Source organism: Vicia villosa, unplaced genomic scaffold, assembly GCF_029867415.1.
Source record: "Vicia villosa cultivar HV-30 ecotype Madison, WI unplaced genomic scaffold, Vvil1.0 ctg.001053F_1_1_1, whole genome shotgun sequence".
NCBI classification, from domain to species: Eukaryota; Viridiplantae; Streptophyta; class Magnoliopsida; order Fabales; family Fabaceae; genus Vicia; species Vicia villosa.
In genome coordinates, this window is record NW_026705461.1 from 264,513 (window position 1) to 283,932 (window position 19,420).

At 32.0% G+C, this 19,420-nt stretch overlaps 1 protein-coding gene across 1 annotated transcript; it reads right to left on the minus strand.

The window, feature by feature from the left end:
• Positions 1 to 1,543: 1,543 nt before the first annotated feature.
• Positions 1,544 to 3,500, minus strand: LOC131632945 (probable pectate lyase 22). The gene is made up of 4 exons (XM_058903661.1): positions 3,328 to 3,500; positions 2,485 to 3,231; positions 2,240 to 2,378; positions 1,544 to 2,153 (listed from the first exon to the last, which is right to left on the minus strand). The coding sequence occupies exons 1-4, from the start codon at positions 3,435 to 3,437 to the stop codon at positions 1,926 to 1,928; spliced, it is 1,224 nt and encodes a 407-aa protein (XP_058759644.1). The 5' UTR covers positions 3,438 to 3,500; the 3' UTR covers positions 1,544 to 1,925.
• Between the last annotated feature and the right edge of the window lie 15,920 nt (positions 3,501 to 19,420).

Below are 19,420 nucleotides of genomic sequence, written 5' to 3' on the forward strand. Positions count from 1 at the left end.
TATGATGCAGCAGAACCTTTTGATTCTGAAGCCCTTGAAACCCAAGAGAAAGTCGATGAGGATGTTCCATTGGAGAGTTATCCAGGAAGGTCATATGACATCTCCTTACTTTATAATTATGCAGAGCATGCTGCTAGGCATGTCTGGAATGGAGAGGTATATTTTATTTCTTTTGAAATACTTATGTTTATTTATAAAAATCCTATTTATTTTAATTGCTATCAAATTAACATAAAATTATATAATTATCACCAATAAATTAAATAATTCTAATTTGAATTCACCCGCTCTCAAATTCAATAATTTTAGTTATTATTAAATTATTAAAATGCCTTTTAGACACCTAAGTCTCCTAAAATAACACAATTAATCAAAATAGATCATATAGCGCACAAGTTAAATACACTCATTTTTAAATAAAATAAAGTAAAGTAAGGTGTTTCAATGTGGATGACTCACATTATAAGGGAGATTGTTGGAAATTTAAGTGTGAGTGATTAAGTTCTATTGACACTTTCGGCGATTCCCTCCCCACACTCCCTAACAACTGATATTAGAGATTGATTAGGCTAGGTGGAGGAGCGGAAGTGGACTCACACTTGTGAGAGAGATTATTGGAACTAAGATGAGTGGTTGAGTCTCACATTGACTAAAAATAAACATCTAATATTTTAAGGTTTTAGATGAATATGTAATGTCAAAATTTTTGAGATTCTAAACGTTTGACTTATTGTCACTTCTACGTTGTCAAAATGAGAATTAGTCGTGGTTTTGCAATATTTAAAAAATATTAAGATATGATTTATGGCAGAGGTCTTGGTTTAGTTTGAATTTAGTAAATGCGGTTGTGAGTGCAATGATGGATCCATGCAAGTGTAAATGAAAGCTCCAGTAATACATAATTGTTAGGCAAGTGGTGATTATTTCAATTAAAGAAGAACTACTATGTCTCATAAGAAATAGGAGGGAGGCATCAACTTTTCTCCACAACTGCTTTTCAGTTTGCATTTCACACCAATATTCAAATACCATTATAAAGTAACCAACTCACTTCTACTAAAATATTATATTTCATTTTATAAGATTGTGAAAACACATACAAAAGTGAAAAACGAACAAATAATTAATATGATTAATTTAATAAATTACAATAATAGTACTATATTTTCACATGCTTAGCTTTTGATTGGAGGGACAAAGATTCAAAACAAATATTACTTGGTGTGACATTTGATCTTCTGTCAAAAAAAAGGCATGACTTTTTTCTCATATTCTCATACTCCTGCTATGAAATTAGTACTATCAAGTATCAACTTTTGTTATAAAAAATTCAAAATCCCGTCAGTTAACAGTTAGACACTTTTTTGATTGCTCCAATACACCTACTAACTAATTCTAGCTTAATTGGCGGAATAGGTATTTGCTTTATCGGATTTTTCATTTATTGCATTTCCGGTCTCAGTCAACACTCTGCACCTCTGTATCTGCGCATGTGTCGGTAACAAACAGAGTAAAACAGAGAAAAAGAAAAACAAAGACATCCTTAGAAATCAACATAGAAACATGTAATATTAATATCATAATTTTACAATATCATCATTCATGATTCATATCAACTCTTCTTCACTTGCTTTCTCTTGGACAAGATTTTCATATTTGATTCCAAGAGATTAACAGCCAGAGAGCTTGTACTAAATATACTCAAACTACATCAAATGAGAAAAAGAAAAAGAATGAAGGAAGAAAGTAGTAACATGGAATGAAAATATATTTTCCTAACAAAAGAAATGAACAACACACATTCTATAATTAATTTTTATATAGTTGTTGTCATTCTTTTTTTCAACTTCCTTCCCTTAAATCGATCTTTGTAATTAATAAATTGACCGGCCTGCAGAGACATTTGTTTGCTCGAGGGGTCATAATCAACAACGAGAGCCCTTTTTACAACCGAGTACACCAGCACCCGTTGTTATTGTTCCCACTAGCGAAGATGGTCGTGCACTTAAACTTGATGCTCTTGCATAGCTTGAAGCCGCTCCTCTTCCTGCGCCCGATGGCGTGAAAAACGCGCCATTCAACATTAAATCACCGTCGGATCTCCAATTCCATCCCTTCCATTCTCCATCCGGTGCATCCTCATGCTTTGTCACCTATCACATGATAACATTTTGTTATAGACATAATAATTAAATGTTTTAATCATAGAATTTAATTTAATTAAAATTATTATTGTTACCTCCTTGCTGAATCTGTCATCAGGAGCAACAAATTTGTTTCCTTGACTGTTGATTGTTGGATTGGCACTTCCTCCAATAGCATACATTTCCCAATGAGTATAGTCATTGTTCACCACATGGAAATAACCATGCCTACATCTGAGGTAATTTTATTGTATTAATTTTTTTGAAATAGCCAAAAAAATATTATATTAAAATAAATCTATGTATTAACTTAATTAATCCCTATTAATCAAATTTTTACCTTGGCATTCTTTGAACAAGGCCTTCACCAAAGTGATTAAAAGCAATAGTAACCTGCATGTTCTTGTCTTGAGTATAACTATCACTATGACCCAAAAGCATAACTTTATCATGATGAGTCATGTAATTGTTAGAAATAGTAATAGCAGTAGACCCATGGATAGCATCAATCAAACCATCATTACAGTTAGACAAAGAACAATGATCCACCCAAATATGACTCCCACCAAAAATCGACACACCATCACCGTCCGATACTGTTCTCCACCCGTAATGTCCTGGGGAGTCCCTCACCATAGCATTCCCACCTTGTTTACAGTCATGAATATGAATACCATGTATGATAACATTGGTAACATACTGAATTGTAATACAAGGACCACCAGCAATGTGAACACTTGCTCCTCTTCCATCAATTGTCTTAAAAGAATTCATTATGAGTTCTTCTTTTAGTTGAATCACCATGTCTCTTGCAAATATAATCCACAACGGTTCTTCCTGAATCACGGCGTAACGGAGTGTACCGGGCTTCGGTGTCACGGGATCATCGTTGCCGGAGTCGGTTACAACATAGATTTTACCGTTTTTGCCACCGATAGCGTTCTTGCCGAAACCAATTGCGCAATCTGCTAGTCTCTGTCTGTTGTTTTCCCAGTTTGGGTCACATCTCCAACAATCATCAATTGGGTTTCCACTTCCACATGATAAGTACCCCAAGTTCCTCCTAGCTAATGAGCCATTGATTTTTCTATACACAACCATTAAATAAAATCAAACATTAAAAAATAAACATTTATTAGTACAACTACATTGATAAAAATTTGAAAGAGTATTATATTTATACCGGTTAACTTCTTGAGTGACAGAATGAGGATCTTGAATGGTTGAAGAGGAAATGAGAGAAGGTATGAGGAGAGAGAAGAGGAAGAAAATGGAAGAAGAGAATGTATTCATGTTGTTGTTGGTGTGGAAAGGGAATAAAGGAAGAGAAAATATGAGAGAGTGTGTGAGAAGAATGAGTTTAGAAGGGTTGTATATAAAGGGATTTAAGAGAGGGGTAAATAGTGTGATTAAACTAAACATGTAGGACCCAAATGTGTTTTCATGATTTCTGATATTACGGAACGTAATTGGTTTGTTTTGTCCGTTAAGTAACCCCCAAATCATGAAGGTCAAAACAGTCCAAGGAAAATTACTGTGGATTTGCTTGTTTTAAGATTTGGAATGGCATTATCTAAGAATGTTAATGAGGTTATTGGAACATTACTCTCACATGTTTCTTTTGAGTTTTACAAATTGATTAATGGTGTTTTTTCTTGTTCTAAAAAATGTTGTAAAAGACATTGGGTGGTGTTAGAGAAAAAAGTAACGGAGGGGTGGTCTAGGAATAGGATACAGTCAAATGTTGGTTACCTTGTTTTACTACAAAGTAAAGTGATGAATTGTGGTGTTAAACTTTGGTTTCTGTATGCAATTCAACTTTAATGGTAAAATAGTGGAAGTTGAAATTGAATTCAACTTTTATTTTAGAGAAATTTATAGTACATGTTTGAAAAATAGTAGGATAGTACTCTCTCTTTCTCTCCGGTAACAATAAATAAAAATGAGAAACTGTTAAGATTTTGTTATTGACTTTTGAGAAAAAGGGAGGGGTGAGCTTTTGAAAATAAGAAATATTGAATTAAAATAATAGAAAGATTTTGGATGAGGATTTTTGAGGGTTTAATTTTATTTTTAACACTAAAAATTTTTTAATATGGAAAACTCAAAAATCAAATTAAAGAGAGTTTTAGAGTGTTTACATAAATTTTTCAAATATTTTTTAGATTATTATAATATTTTAGGGTCTTGCTAACCAGTGCCCTCAGGGCAATGGTTAAGCATTCCAAAAAAGAAAATATTTTATAGAAAATTTAACATTTCAATTTTTGAGGCATTAAATACGCAGATTAGCGAGATAAATTTACTATTTTTAAAGTCTTAACCATTGTCCTTGGTTAGCATTTCCCAATATTTTAAAAATTAAAAATTAAGTAATGATAATGACTCTTTTATCATTCTAAACAAAATTATTTCTTTTAAAACATATCAAATATTGTCCTATATTTTTTTTAAATTTGTTTTCGGATACTTTCCATTTATTTTTTAATAATTTTATTAAAGCATTGGTTTTTTTTTCTTCTATAAAATGGAGGGCCTAAACATTGATTTTTTTTAATTAAAGCATTGGTTTTCGTGTCATTTAAAATATACTAAATTTTAGTTAGCATATAAATAAAAATAACGACTTCTTTATACTCTTACTTAATACTAGTATTGTTTATCATGTACTTTTTGTTTAATTAAAACATTTATTTGAGGTAGTTGTAAATAAGGAAATTTAATATTTTGTCTTATACTAAAATTTAGGAAAGATGTACCCTAAATTGTATTTCTAACTCACATGTATAGTCACAAGCATATATAAAACTTATTTAAACACACACGCCAACATGAAAAGCATATGATAGAGAAAATAATTGAGTAGGAGTATATATTTTTAAAATATTTAAATAATGTGTAACTATGAGTGTTTGCTTAAATAAATTTTGTTATATAATTTTGTTTGAGTTTATAATAGAATATATAACAAAATTTATTTAAGCACACACTCATAAGAACATATTATTTAAATATTTTAAAAATATATGATATTTAACTATTTTCTTTCAATTGTATGTGTCTAAATAAGCTTTATTTATGTTTGTAATCAAATAAGTGTTGCTCCTATTTGTAATAGTGATTTGATTATATTACTTAATCGCTCTATCTTAAATTATATAATATTTTAGGGTTAAATAAGTTTGTAGTCCCTATAAATATGACAACTTTCAATTTTAGTCCTGTAAAATTTTTCTTCAAACAATGATCCTCGTAATATTTTCCGTCCCTATTTTTAGTCCTTCCCGTTAAATTTCACTAACGGAGGCTTACGTGGCACGCCACGTGTAACGCCACGTCAATTAAAGTCAATACTAATTAAAAATAGGTAGATTGCGGGGGTTTTAAACCCCCTTTAAATAACTTAAAAAATCAGAAATTTTCAGGAGCAATTTTAAAACCCCTTTTTTTATTTAAAATTATTATTCCATAAGTAAAAGCAAGTTTATATTTAAGTTAAATGTTCAAATCGGGAAAATAAAATCAGATAAATTTATTGTATTGTCTCATAAAACAAATTAAAGTATGTAAAATAAATTACAGTTGTTATACATTATTGTTGCAATATTATAATTAAAAGGAAAGCTTGTCTAGTGGATAAAGAAGTAGTAATATTTAAGTATAGCATTTGATTAATGATTATAAGTATAGCATGTACTCTGCTAATACTAGTAATATTTAAGAAAGAAGTAGAATCACATGATAGAAATTAACTTCCTAAGCAAAGAAAACTAATCCTTGCAAACACTGTGATGTTCTCATTTTCAATACAGTTCAAATAAAACCTTGAAAACTAATCCTTGCATGACACACACAAAACCAACATCTCTTGCTTTAGACAGAAGTATATGAAATAAATCTTTGATTAATCATACAAAATATTGAAGATGTTAAATATTAGATTGCAGAGTAACATTTCTAATCAAACCTTTATTAACATAAGATTTACTCCCCTACCCCATCTTTGTCAAAAGCTCAAAGAAAATACAGTATTATGATATTTTTTCGCTGTCTAGTGTTGTCAAATTACAGTGAATCAGCAATGTCTTTTTTTCTATAGAAAATTTAAGTGAGTTGGATTCCAAACGCTCAGGGTCAAGGTAGACAGACATAAAGCTCAAAGAAAACTTACAAAAATACTTATAAATTATCAATAAAGATATCCTCAAGTTAGCACAAAGTTTTGTCAAAAACAAGTTATGGCAGTGCCTATTGTAGTGTAACAAAAGTACAACAAATAACTAGTTTGTCAATCTCCAATTGACAACACAGCTGCAATCTCAAAGTTGAAAATTGAGAGCAAGAATCAGGTTATCATGCACCAGCTTCTGGAGACCTGTCTTGATCCCAACCACTCCCTTCACTGGTATACAAGTAATCATATGGAACAGCTGTTTTTAGGTTTGTCATCAGAGTGTCTAACTGAAAATTTCTGGTTTTTTAAGTTATTTAGAGGGGGTTTAAAACCCCCGCAATTTATCTATTTTTAATTAAATATTGATTTTAATTGACGTGGCGTTACACGTGGCATGCCACGTAAGCCTCCGTTAGTGAAATTTAACGGGAGGGACTAAAAATAGGGACGGAAAATATTGCGAGGACCATTGTTTGAAGAAAAATTTTGCAGGGACTAAAATTGAAAGTTGCCATATTTATAGGGACTAAAAACTTATTTAACCCAATATTTTAATTATTTCACATTGTTTAAAAATATAATTAGTTTGATAGAAAACATTATGTATAACTTTACAAAACATAAGAAAAAATTTAAATAATTAGATGAAGGAAGATTAACAAATAATAAATATAACAATTATAAATCTTTAGTATTGTATTGAAAGTATAAAATGAATTATAATTTATATATATTTTAATATAAAATGATAGGTTTATGTGGTGGAATTAGAATTAATCCATCAATGATGATAAAAGGTTGTTCTGGTGGACCCGAGCTTACGATATGGCAGGGAGGGTTGAAATACAAGGTTATCACTTTAACACTCAATTCAGTAAGAGAATGAAAAGTGGTGTGTGAGTGAGGATGAATTTTAATACATGATAAATGGCTAACAACAGAAAGCGTGGATTGAGACGTAAATCATGGTTAGTCGTCATAGTAATCTGGCAGTCAACAAAGCTCTAGTGGATCGAATTTCCTGCTTCTAGGTAAGAAAATATTTACCTGTTATGCGTAGTCTACTGTTTCTGATGTATCATTGGGCCTTTTGTCTTGGGCCTTGTGCACGGTCTATAACAATTTCCCCCAAGTCATTATCTTTGCTTTGTAGCGTGAGGGTTTACAATACTTGCTTTAACTCGGTCGATGGGTCTGAGAGAGTGAAAGTCTTTGATGGAACGACATTATCATTGGGAACAAGCGCATTTAATGCCCTTCTTATAATAGGTAACATTTTGTTGGTAATGAATGATGTGTATCTCTACGCTAGCTGGAGATGATGTTCCCTATTTTCAAGAGTGCTCAAGTACTTTGAATAGTTTTAAATGAAATCCTAACCATCGGTGGTGCGTGGTGAATCCTACAATCTTTAATGGATGAGACACATATAAGAGGTTCCTGAAGCATAATTTTCCCTCTTTTTCTACCATAAGCGACCTGCAAAAGAATTCTTTTCAACCTCTTTTGTCATTCTTTCTTGCGAGCTTCCTTGTTTTAGCTTTTGTTCCAGCTCAACAAGATCTTCACTCGTTGGCACTTGGAATTCATGATCGATTGATCCATCTTCTTAAGATAAATTCAATGTCTTCTTCTTCTTATATGGTTTCTTGGGTAGTGAGCTTTGATACCTATGTTTCTCTTTTGAGAGATTTCTTCTGTTGTTGACACTTTCTGGCATGAGTCTTTATTTAAACTTGTTCACTTATTCTATCTTGTGTTGTTTCAGTTTCTTCTTCGTAGGGCTTCTTGTTATGGAGATGTCATCAATTATAACTAGGAAGAGGAAGAAATATATCTTAGTCAACTGGGTAGACTGGGAAACATTAGAGATTGTCTTCTCTTTCACCTGCGATGGTGGTTTAGATATGCTTCAATCGACGTAGGGTTTTTGTCCGACTAGGAAATGTTTCAATCATATGGAGATAAGAGGATATGCAGCGAATATGATTAGTGTATCATTCCCTTTCATGAGTGTTTATAATCTCTCATTGGCTTTTATCTTCCATTTAATGACTTTGAGATCAATATTATGAACCACTTGATGATCACCCTCTTCACAACTACATCTAGTGAGTTGGGCGTTTGTCAAGGTTTTTCAAAATTAGTATGAATATAAATGGGATAAACCGACCATGACTCTGTTCTTCCATCTCTTTAAGACTAAAAGAAATACGACGAATGATGTGTGTGGTTTGGGTCTAATTTCATCGAAGAAAACTCCAAATTTTTTGAAATTTATTTTGATATAATGAAGCATTTAAAGGATCACTTCTTTTTGGTTACCCCCTTAACAAAGAGTCTCATATGAAGACATGTACACTAGAACCTACACTTCACCTCTACGTAAGGATTTATTCTGCAAGTTCTCAAGTCAGAGTCATTTCTCAACGAGGATCAGATCTTACATTTACAAGGAAGAAGACATATCCCAAGAAGAGTTATACTTGAAGAGGAAACTAGTGACCTTCAACAAGGAGTTTGGGTATGTCAGCGGTATCGTTCCACCTGATGCGACGTCAAGGAAATGGTTGAAAAGATTCATTGAGACTCTTGGTTGTTGGATGCTAGAATCGAGAAGCAAAAGAAGGCCACCTTTGGTATGTGACATGGAAATATGAATTTTTTTTTAATGTTTGCTTGAATAATTCCTTTTCTGACTTATTATTGATTGGTTATACATATGCGATGAAAAGCGAAGAAGAAATGAGGTATATGAAAAGAGTTCTCCGATGTTGCCTCTCTTATAACTAGTATTCCAAATACTTATCTAATAGAAGAACTTCTAGTTTCGGTACACCGTCAGACTGCACTTTCAGATTACTTCTCCCTCAGTATAAGTGGAAGTCCGAATTTCACCTTATTGGACCATGATAGATGATGTTTTACCCCCTCCGCACCTAGAGGGTGAGGGAGGTGTTGCTTCCAGCCCTAATCTTGAAGAACTTTCGGTTGAAATGCCTTTTATCAAACCTCCCCAAATTAGATTTGTTGAGGAGCATGTCTTAAGTGTTTCTAGCTTAATTTTATTATTTAAAAAGAATTTAATATGTTTTTTGAAAATTTTTTAATACTTATTTTTTAGCTAAGGTTTTATGTCAACAATTTGTTTGTTTTTAATTTATAAAGTTATAAATAACATAAGTTGAAGAAATATCTCAATGCGATTATAATAAATATTTTATTATAATTGCATTAAGATATTAGACTATTACATTTTAATATTTATTTGAAAAATTTTAATACTTATTTTTTTAGCCAAAGTTTTACATGAATAATTTGTTTGTTTTTAATTTGTAAAGTTATAAATAACGTAAGTTGAAGAAATATCTCACTGCAATTATAATAAATTTTTGAGTTTATAATGTCAAAATGTTACATATTAAATTATTAAATTTTAATTCTTTAAAATTAAATATTTATTTATAAATATTATATACAAATAGAATAGAAAAAAAGTGCAAAACTTTTAACACTTTTCTTCTAGCTAAGGTTTTTAAGAACAATTTGTTTATTTTATATTTTTATTTTTAGTTAACTTTATTTGTTTTTTTTTTTTTGAAAAAAGTTGTAATACTGCGAAGAAAGGAAAAAATAATGATTTTTATTATTATAATTTTTTAATTTTTTTTTATTATCATAATGATTTATTAACATTTTTAATAGAATAACTTTCAATAAATATTGTAACTGATAAATTTGATATTTAAATGTTTTTATTAATACAATTAATGAGTTAATGGTTATAGTTTTTCTTAAAGAAAATGAGTGTCAAAGTTAAACTAAAAAATTATATAAAATATTTATATTTAAATTAATTCATGAAATATCTCAAGTAATTATAATTAATATGGGAAAAATAATAATTTATAGATTTTTGTTTTTATTTTATTTTGATTGTCATAAATATTGTAACTAATAATTTTCATATTTAATTTTTTTATTAAAATACAATTAATGAGTTTATAGCTATAGCTTATTTTAGAAAATGAGTGCTCATAGTTAAACTGAAAAATAATATAAAATATTTAATTTTAAATAAATTAAAGAAATATATCAATTAATTATAATCAATATTTAATTAATTATAAATAAAAAATCACCTTTTATTTTGAGAATAAAAACATCACTTTTTAGTAAATAGTCACTACTTATAGAATAAATTTTTGTTCCGTATAAAAATTTAAGATTATGAAATTTCTTAATATCTTTTTCTTTTTTAACTAAGGGTTTTATATGAAACATTAGTTTGTTTCTAATTTATTGAATTATAAATAATGTAAATTGAAGAAATATCACCACCCCAAAGAGAAGGTGGTCTAAGGTTTCTTCTTATTGGCAGAAACAACATTTAACGTTTATCACCACCCCAAATTTCTTTAGCCTAGTCTTTGTAGCTAGTCTTTTATGACAAGCAAGCCATAGACAAAACACAGGTCGAGGTCTGGCTATGTTACCCTCAAGAATACTATGCAAATCCACATTAGTATCCTGACTCATCAGTCCTTTGTAGAATTCCCCCATTCTGAACTTGTGCCATCTATGCTCTTGTCCCAACAGCCCTGCACCTCAGGGATAACATGTCTAGCATTTAGGATTCCTTTGCTTATCCATGAAGAATTATTGTTTGCAACCATACTCATGAGGTCCTTGCCTTTTAAGAAATACAGATTCATCCATTTCACACAGAGGCAGTCATTTTTCTTTCTCAGATCCCACAATAGTTTCATCATGGTTATTGTGTTCCAACTGTCCAGGTCCAGAATATTCAGTCCACCCTTGACTCGGGGTTTACACATAGTCTTCCAAACAACAGGACTTTTCCTACTAGGAGAAGTGCCCCCAGTCCATATAAATTTTCTACAAGCAGTCTGGATTTTCTGAAGCACACTTTTTGGTATGGGAAAACATTGCAGCCAATAGTTAGCTATTGCAAAACCCACAGCTTTCACCAGTTGCACCCTACCTGCATGACTCAGAAGTCTTGAGCTCTAGTGCTGCAACCCGTTCAGAAATTTATCAATGAGGGGAAGGTAATGAGCCACTGTCAGCTTCTTACAGGTTAAGGGCACTCCAAGATACCTAAAGGGTAGCTTCCCTTCCCTAAAACCAGACACATTGAGGATCTGTTGCTTAGTAATCTCATCAATAGCTCCCATATAGACTTGGCATTTCAAGGGGTTTAAAACAAGACCTGTGGAATTAGAGAACACCTGCAGAGTTTGATACATCAGTTTAATAGATATTATATCTCCTCTAGCAAAAAGAAGGATATCATCAGCAAAGGTTAGATGGTTGAGTTCTAACTTCTCACATTTAGAATGATGGTTATAGTTTGGGTTCAATTGCGTCTGGTGAACCAGCCTGCTCATGTAATCCATAACAATAACAAAAAGATAGGGTGATATGGGATCACCCTGTCGTATGTCCCTTTCAGCTTTCATCAACTTGGAGTGATCACCATTAATATTGTATCTGTAAGTGGCAGTGGTAACACCATTCATAATCTACTTCACAAATTGGGTGAGGATTCTTATCTCATGGAGAATGGTATCTAAAGCTTTCCAATTAAGCATATCTTATGCTTTCTGCAAATCCAGCTGAATCATGCATCTAGGAGTACCATGTTTCCTAGTGTAGCCTCTAATGAGTTCATAAGCTAATAGGATGTGTTTGTGTATTTGCTACCATGAAATGAAAGCAGTATGATTGTGCCCAATGATGGACCCTATGACCCTGACAAGTCTAGAAGTTAACACCTTGGAGTAGAGCTTATAAATTATTGAGCAGCAGGCTATAGGTCTATATTCTTTGAGGTATTTAGCTTCAGAGTTCTACTCCAAGGCTGTTATATCTAATATATTGTTCATAAGTAAAATGTATTTTTTTAAATAATGAATTATTTTGTTTAGATATTAAATTGAAGATTTTTAATTTAGGAGATTTTTGTGAGGATGACACATTAATATGATATTAGGGTTTTGTCTAAGGTTGTCATCATAACAACCTTAGATTTATATTAAGTAAATATTTTAGTAGTTAATAAAAAGTTTTAAATATTTTAGAAATCTATTGATATTTTAGTAGTTAGATATTTAAATATGTTATAAATAACTTATTATACCTTAAAACAAACTATTTTGATGGATGGATGAAGTAACTCAACTCATATTTATTAGTTGTGTCAAATGTATGAAGTTGCTGGTCTAGAATTCAATACATATCGGGATGGGATATCAAATAGTTTTAAGATTATATGATTTTTTTATATTTAATTTAATCAATAGTAATTATCAATTTAACATTGTGATTGATTTAATTCACCTTAGACACTAAGAGATTAAAATATGTAAGTATGATAAGTGAGAGTGACACCATATTGAATCAAGAGTAACAACATAATTGAGAGACATATCATATACATCAAAAACTCTAAGGTATTAGGTTTATTAGTTGCTTTACTTATAAAGTGTTTAATCTCCACTTTTTTAAGCAATGTGAAACATCTAACTTCCATTTGTATTGCAACAATCTTTCATTAAATGTGATTCTATCCATTTATATACTCTCTAGTGGAAGTTCTTTCATTCATATACTTTTGTATCATCGTTGACATTTTGATCACATCAAAGAGATACTTCAACAAGACACACTGTCTGACCACTACATTATCAGATGAACTTACGATACAAGCAGTCAACCTCTTGAGCAATCGATTCTGATGCGGCTTGTTAGAAAAAAAAATTAAATATCTATGCATGCAAAAAAAATCCCACAAAAAAAGAATTTTATTCTAACAAAACTACAATTCACAAAAATATTGCAATTTTAATAAAGAGAAAATTGCAAATCATCCCGACTATAATTTTTATATTGAAATTGCAAGTTCTCTTATGAATGACAACAACTCAAACTCCATTACACCCACAAGGCAAGAGTTGTTAGGGGTGAAGAAATCTAAAACTAACTCTGTATTAGGGGTGATAAAAGAGGCCTGACTCGTTGGACATGACTGTTTACGCGCATTTTTTCAGAGTCTAAAGTTCTAGGCCCGCATCCTCTAATAAGTTTGTCAGTCCTATTTTTTTTTGTGGAGCGGACCAAAGTTCTAAGTTGGCACCATCTAAAATATCCTTCCTGTCCTATTTTTTTTCGGGTTTTTGCTGACGCGGATATTAATATTAACATTGCATTTTTAACTTAAAAAGATGCAATATCCACAGACCCGCCCTCCCTTCATTATTTTACAAACGTGTTAAAATTCCGTGCATGTACCCTCAACTATTTTCGCCCAACTCCGTTCTTATACGAGAGTTTGTAGAACGAGACTAAACTGAACAGACATACCCGTTTACCATCCATTCTCTCTATATTTATGCTAACCCTCTCCTTATTTTTTTCTTCTCTTTATGTTATGTGAAACTTATAAAAAGATTCACTTTCAACTAACATTACATGCTATAATATGAGTTTGGTTTTGTAAAAAAAAAAAAGAATGATAACATTTTTTTAGTTAAACAATGTTTGCTGATTAAGAAACAAGAAAAGAGATCAAAGAATAGGTCAAAACGAGATAATATTTCAAACGTTAAATTTCAACGCTAGATTGTATACGTTTGGGAAGTGAGAAATGGAAGTAGAAAATTCCATTTGTCAAAAAAGAAAGTAGAAAATTACAAGTAAAGTCACATATTAGGTTCTACCTACCGTATTCATTGTGATCAAAATGAGAAACAAAAAAAATCATATTATTAATACTAATACCTTAATCAACTTATGGATAAAAAAAGTAATTATGTACTATAATCAACGTCCCAAATAAAGATAAATATGTTGTAATATATTTTTCTAAAAGAGTTCTTGAGTTAATTATTCCTCTGTCACGTTAATTTACATGAGCTTTAACAACAATCAATTTAAACAGGCATAGCGTAATGAACAATGTGCCTTACTTATTTGAGTTATCATTAATCATGAGTTTATTTTTGCCTACGCAATTTAAACTCGTCATCATAGTTGATATACCTTTTGCTTGTTACCAAACTCTTTAAATTTTGACTTTATTTGATATGAAAAGTTGAGTGAGACAATGAAGATTTTGAAAGTGTTACCGTGGTGGAATATATTGACTTATTTGCACTTATGGGTCCATCCTTTACTTAAATTCAAGATGCATCTTGAAAAATCATGAACCTTAAATTTATGTCGTGCTATGCTTCCTTTGGGGAATTGGAGAATAATGTGAAGAACAGCTAGACAAATATAAAATGGAAGACAATAGGAGAACCACTATTCAATTTTTCCAAATGATGTGTCTAAAATCTCATAGCAAGTTTTTTGACCTAATAAATTTGTAGGGTTACTAATCCTAACTAATGGGTTGAGAGCTGGATTGATATGAATATGGTTTGTAATGACGAGGAGCAAGCTAAAGAATACTATTTTGAAGTGCAAATCAATTAGAGAAGTAGAGGCGTGGAAGGTATTGGAATGAGATTCATATTTTTTCCTTTAATTTCGCAATTTTTATATAGATGTTTCTAAATGATTGAAATTATGATTGTAGTTATAATTTGACAATTCTCGTAATTGTCTTCTACAAATCATAGATAACGAGTAGAGATGAAAATAGATCAGGTCAAGTTAGACTTTAGAAGATTTGAATTTAATCAATGATAAATTTAAAAGACTTGAACACGACCTATGATCTATTATAAATTTTCGTTTTTGGTCTGACTTGTCCTTTTAAAAAGTCTGGTCTGGTCTAAAAGTTTATTTAAAAGTCATGATTACTAAAAACATACTATGGATTGGTACCACATCCTATTGAAAAATAAAAATATCCCTAGATTCTGGAGTAACATCTTTGGATGCACCCAAAACACAACCAAAACATAAACGTTTCAGATTCAACCCCTTAGGATACGTTAAAAAAACATAAATGCATCTTCCGGAGACGTTTAATCCAAAGGGTGCCAAAATCCTTTCTCCTTTCTCACTTCTCATAATACTTTCAAACTCTCTAACTCCCATCTCTCAAAATATCTCAATTCACATTCACCTCAACTCACATTCACCTCAAAATCATTCAAGACACTTCCAAATCTTCTTCCATCAACATCAAACTCCAATACATTTGGTAAGTTTTTTTTTTTTCTAAATTTTTTTCATTTTCCATCAACATATGTAGAAAATGAGCATTAGGTTATGTAATAGATAGTTTAGATATGACATTTACATTAACAATGTGTTTGATAGGTTGTTCTATTGAAAAATGCATTATTTTGACTGCTGGGTCGAACTGCATGTCCACCATTGACTAGCTCTGAGTTTCAAAACCTTAAAGAGATGCATCTTAGTAAAGTTGCAACGTATTTCCCTAAAACCAGAGATGCATATTTGGAATTTGTCTATCTTTATTTTTTTCGCTTGATCTTATATGTTTCATATGTCTAGTGGTTGTGTGTTTTTCTTTTAGGCATTATGGATGATAGACAAGATAGATTGAGTTACAACAGAGTTGCGTAGCTTGAATAAATTTGGAAGGGAAAATCACAAGCCTCCTAGGCACATATTATTTCTAGCCCGGTCGTTGCGGAGGCATCAACTTCTAGAGGGTCGACATCTAGGGCTAGTGCTTCTTTGGCTACGTCATTATGCAGGAAACAAGTGTCACTTACTTATGCACAAGAAGCACTCGAGGCCCGCATGAGGCACCCAAGGCCCCACAGTGGGGGGGGGAGGAGGTCTGACCGACTTATCACTGATGCCTCTATACCTGGACCATACTATCAGACATGTCTGGCATGGAGAGGTAAGCCAGGAAAATAGAATGAAAAAGATCTCTTCTTCCTCTTAATTTGAAAAGATATGTCTGACAAAGTTTTTTTTTGCAGGACCATGATGCTTTAAAATTCATCAACCATGATTGAAATATTACGAGTCCACATGTGCATAATCAGTAGTGGTTTATGGACGTGTTGCAGCAATCTGGGATGAGAGATTTGATCAGCACCGATTATGTTATGGTTAACCATGGTATGCTGTTTGCGTTTGTAGAAAGATGACACTCATAGACGTCATCATTTCATCTCCTAGATGGTGAGATGTCTATCACGCTGGAAGATATCTCTTGCCTACTCCATCTTTCGATTAGGGAGAAATTCTTCGAATACAGTAGGATCAACAAAGATGAGGCACTGATGATGCTGGTAGAATATCTAGGCGATGAGCCGGAGAAAGCCATGATGGTCCCGAGGGGCTCATGATAGGTTTTGATACATGTAGAAAGCCATGTTAGTATGATACTAGTGATGTTGGGAAGGTTATGCACTATAGAGTATGCACTATTGGAGCATAATTGTTGTATTTGATTAACACAACCATCTTCGTGGACAAGAGTGCCACATATATTGATGTGGTATACCTGCGATACATCAATGACTTGAAACGGGTCTATGAGTACAATTGGGGGGGTACTTATTTGGTATACCTATACTCCAAGTTAGGCGAATGTTGTATGTGGAAGACGAAACAAGTTACAGGCACCATCACACTTTTGGCAGTAATATTTTTGTATCATTTAGTGTCATTTTCATAATACTTAAAAATATACGACCATTTTGCATCTTTTACTAATTATTCAAACTTACCATTTTCAAGATTGGATTCTCCAATACTTTCCACAGATATATAGATGGTTATATGTGCCGACCTACATTGAGAATATGCCACGTGCTATGGCATATCCTCACTCCGAGGGAACTAGGCGATGCATCCATATAGAGTGTATCTTGACTTCATGGTAGCAGAGGATATACAATTCAACGTGTATGTGATTCACCGTGAGCGACATTGCCTTCTACTCTTGCTGGTTGGATCGCGGTTTATGTTTGACATATCCGTAATTACCTAAGTGTTTCATGAGGCAGTTCGACTGCATGCAATTTATTCTCAGAGACCCTTCACAGTCCACTCCTACGACTATGAGACGCTGAGATATGGATACGATGTTTCATGATAATATTTTTCTTATGGTACCGTATGAGGCACGTAGTACCCCAACTTCTAGTGAGTGGAGTATTGTACATGGCTACATCTGGTGATATTTCAGGATGTCACGTCCTTTTATGGTACTATATTCCCTGGGAAATTCACTTAGGCCAACTCATCAGGAGATACTAGAGGAGGAGCAAACTATAGCTGATCATGTTGTTGATATGATGTTTAAATGTCGCTGTATTATGGAGATCGCACCGGCAGGTATAGACAGTTAACTATTTTTGAATGGCTGTGTAGTGAGGAAAGTTATAGATGCCATGATGGGGGAGGCATGGGAGGCATGGCAGAGGCATTGCAGCATATGAGACAGCGTAGGAACAGGGGGAGCGGTCTTTCATATGCAATAGTTTATACTTTTTGTATTAGGAGCATTATTTTCTGTTACATTTTATCGTGTACTCTGGATTTTGACTTTATTGTATACTCTGGATGTATTAACTTATGTGTCATTTTCATATTATTCCGAAAGTGAGGTTTAAATTATACAAAAAAGTCATATATCGTCAAATTCATCAGAGCATCTCAAAATAAAATGCAAAAATTGCTATCTGGTGTGGTTATTAAGATGCATCTCCATAATTTGTCTGGTGTGATCATGAAGATGCATATCCAAACCAATTTTTGTCAACATAAGGCATTTTACTAGGGAATACATGTGGAGATGCATCTCCGTAGCAAATTTTGAACAACATTGGGGTGCTACTCAATTTGACTGCATATGAGAAATACATATGGTGCGTCAGAAGATGCATCTCCGGAATCTGAGGGGTATTTTTAGCTTTTAGAGGGTGTTTTTCCAACACATAGGGTGAGGTTAGCAATTCCCTTTAAAAGTTTGTTTCACGTTAAGCCTTTCAAATAGTCTATTTCACCTATGAAGCCTTATAGGCAAGCCTATATATATATGGGCCGATCTATTTAGCCTATTTTCAAATATATATATATATATATATATATATATATATATATATATATATATATATATATAACATATTTAGCATATTTTTAATATATATGAATATATATGTCGGCATATTAGGCTTCATAGATTTTTTCAATAGTCTAAGTCTGACCTATTTAATTAAATAAGCATTTAAATAGCCAAATTATAACATTTTTATTAAATAGGTTTGGTCTGACCTTAAATAAATCTTTGTAGACCGGTCTGACCTATTCCTATACCTGATAACGCGAAGAGATTTACTTGTCACCCCTCAAATTATACCTGACACCCCAAATTTTTCATTATTCCAAAAATGTCCTTGGTGAAATGGGAACAATTTTTTCTTAACGAAATTTCTGGTACACTATTGAAATTTCCAGTATATACGAAGTTTCTGGTAGTTCATTTGAAATTTCCGGTAAGTTGCAATTAGTTTCGGAAATTTCAAAATTTGTGGTAAAATTCTGTAAATTTTGAAATTTCTGGTAAATAATTGTTGGAAAAATCTACTGGAAATTTCAGGTAAAATCTCCCGAAAAATTCTAAATTTCCGATAGTTCATTTGAAATTTTTGGTAAGTTGCAATTAGTTTCTGAAATTTCAAAATTTGTGGTAAAATCCTGTAAATTTTGAAATTTCTGGTAAAATCCTGGAAATTTCGAAATTATTGGAAAAATCTACTGGAAATTTCAGGTAAAATCTCTCGAAAAATTCAAAATTTCCGATAATATCTCTCGGAAATTTCAAAATTATTGGAAAAATCTACTGGAAATTTCAGGTAAAATCTCTCGAAAAATTCAAAATTTCCGATAATATCTCTCGGAAATTTCAAAATTTATAGTAAAATCGCTCGAAAATTTCAAAATTCTCGGTAAAAATCTCATTTATTTTAAAATTTTCCGGTATGTGCTTGAATTTTCCGATATCGCCCAGGAGATTTCAATTTTTTGTAAAAACTTAAAAAAGAGAGGTTATTTTGGTCTTTTCTTACACATCGGGGGAGGGGGGGTTGCCAGGTATAAGTGTAGGGTTGGCGGATAAATTTCTCTAAGAAAGGGA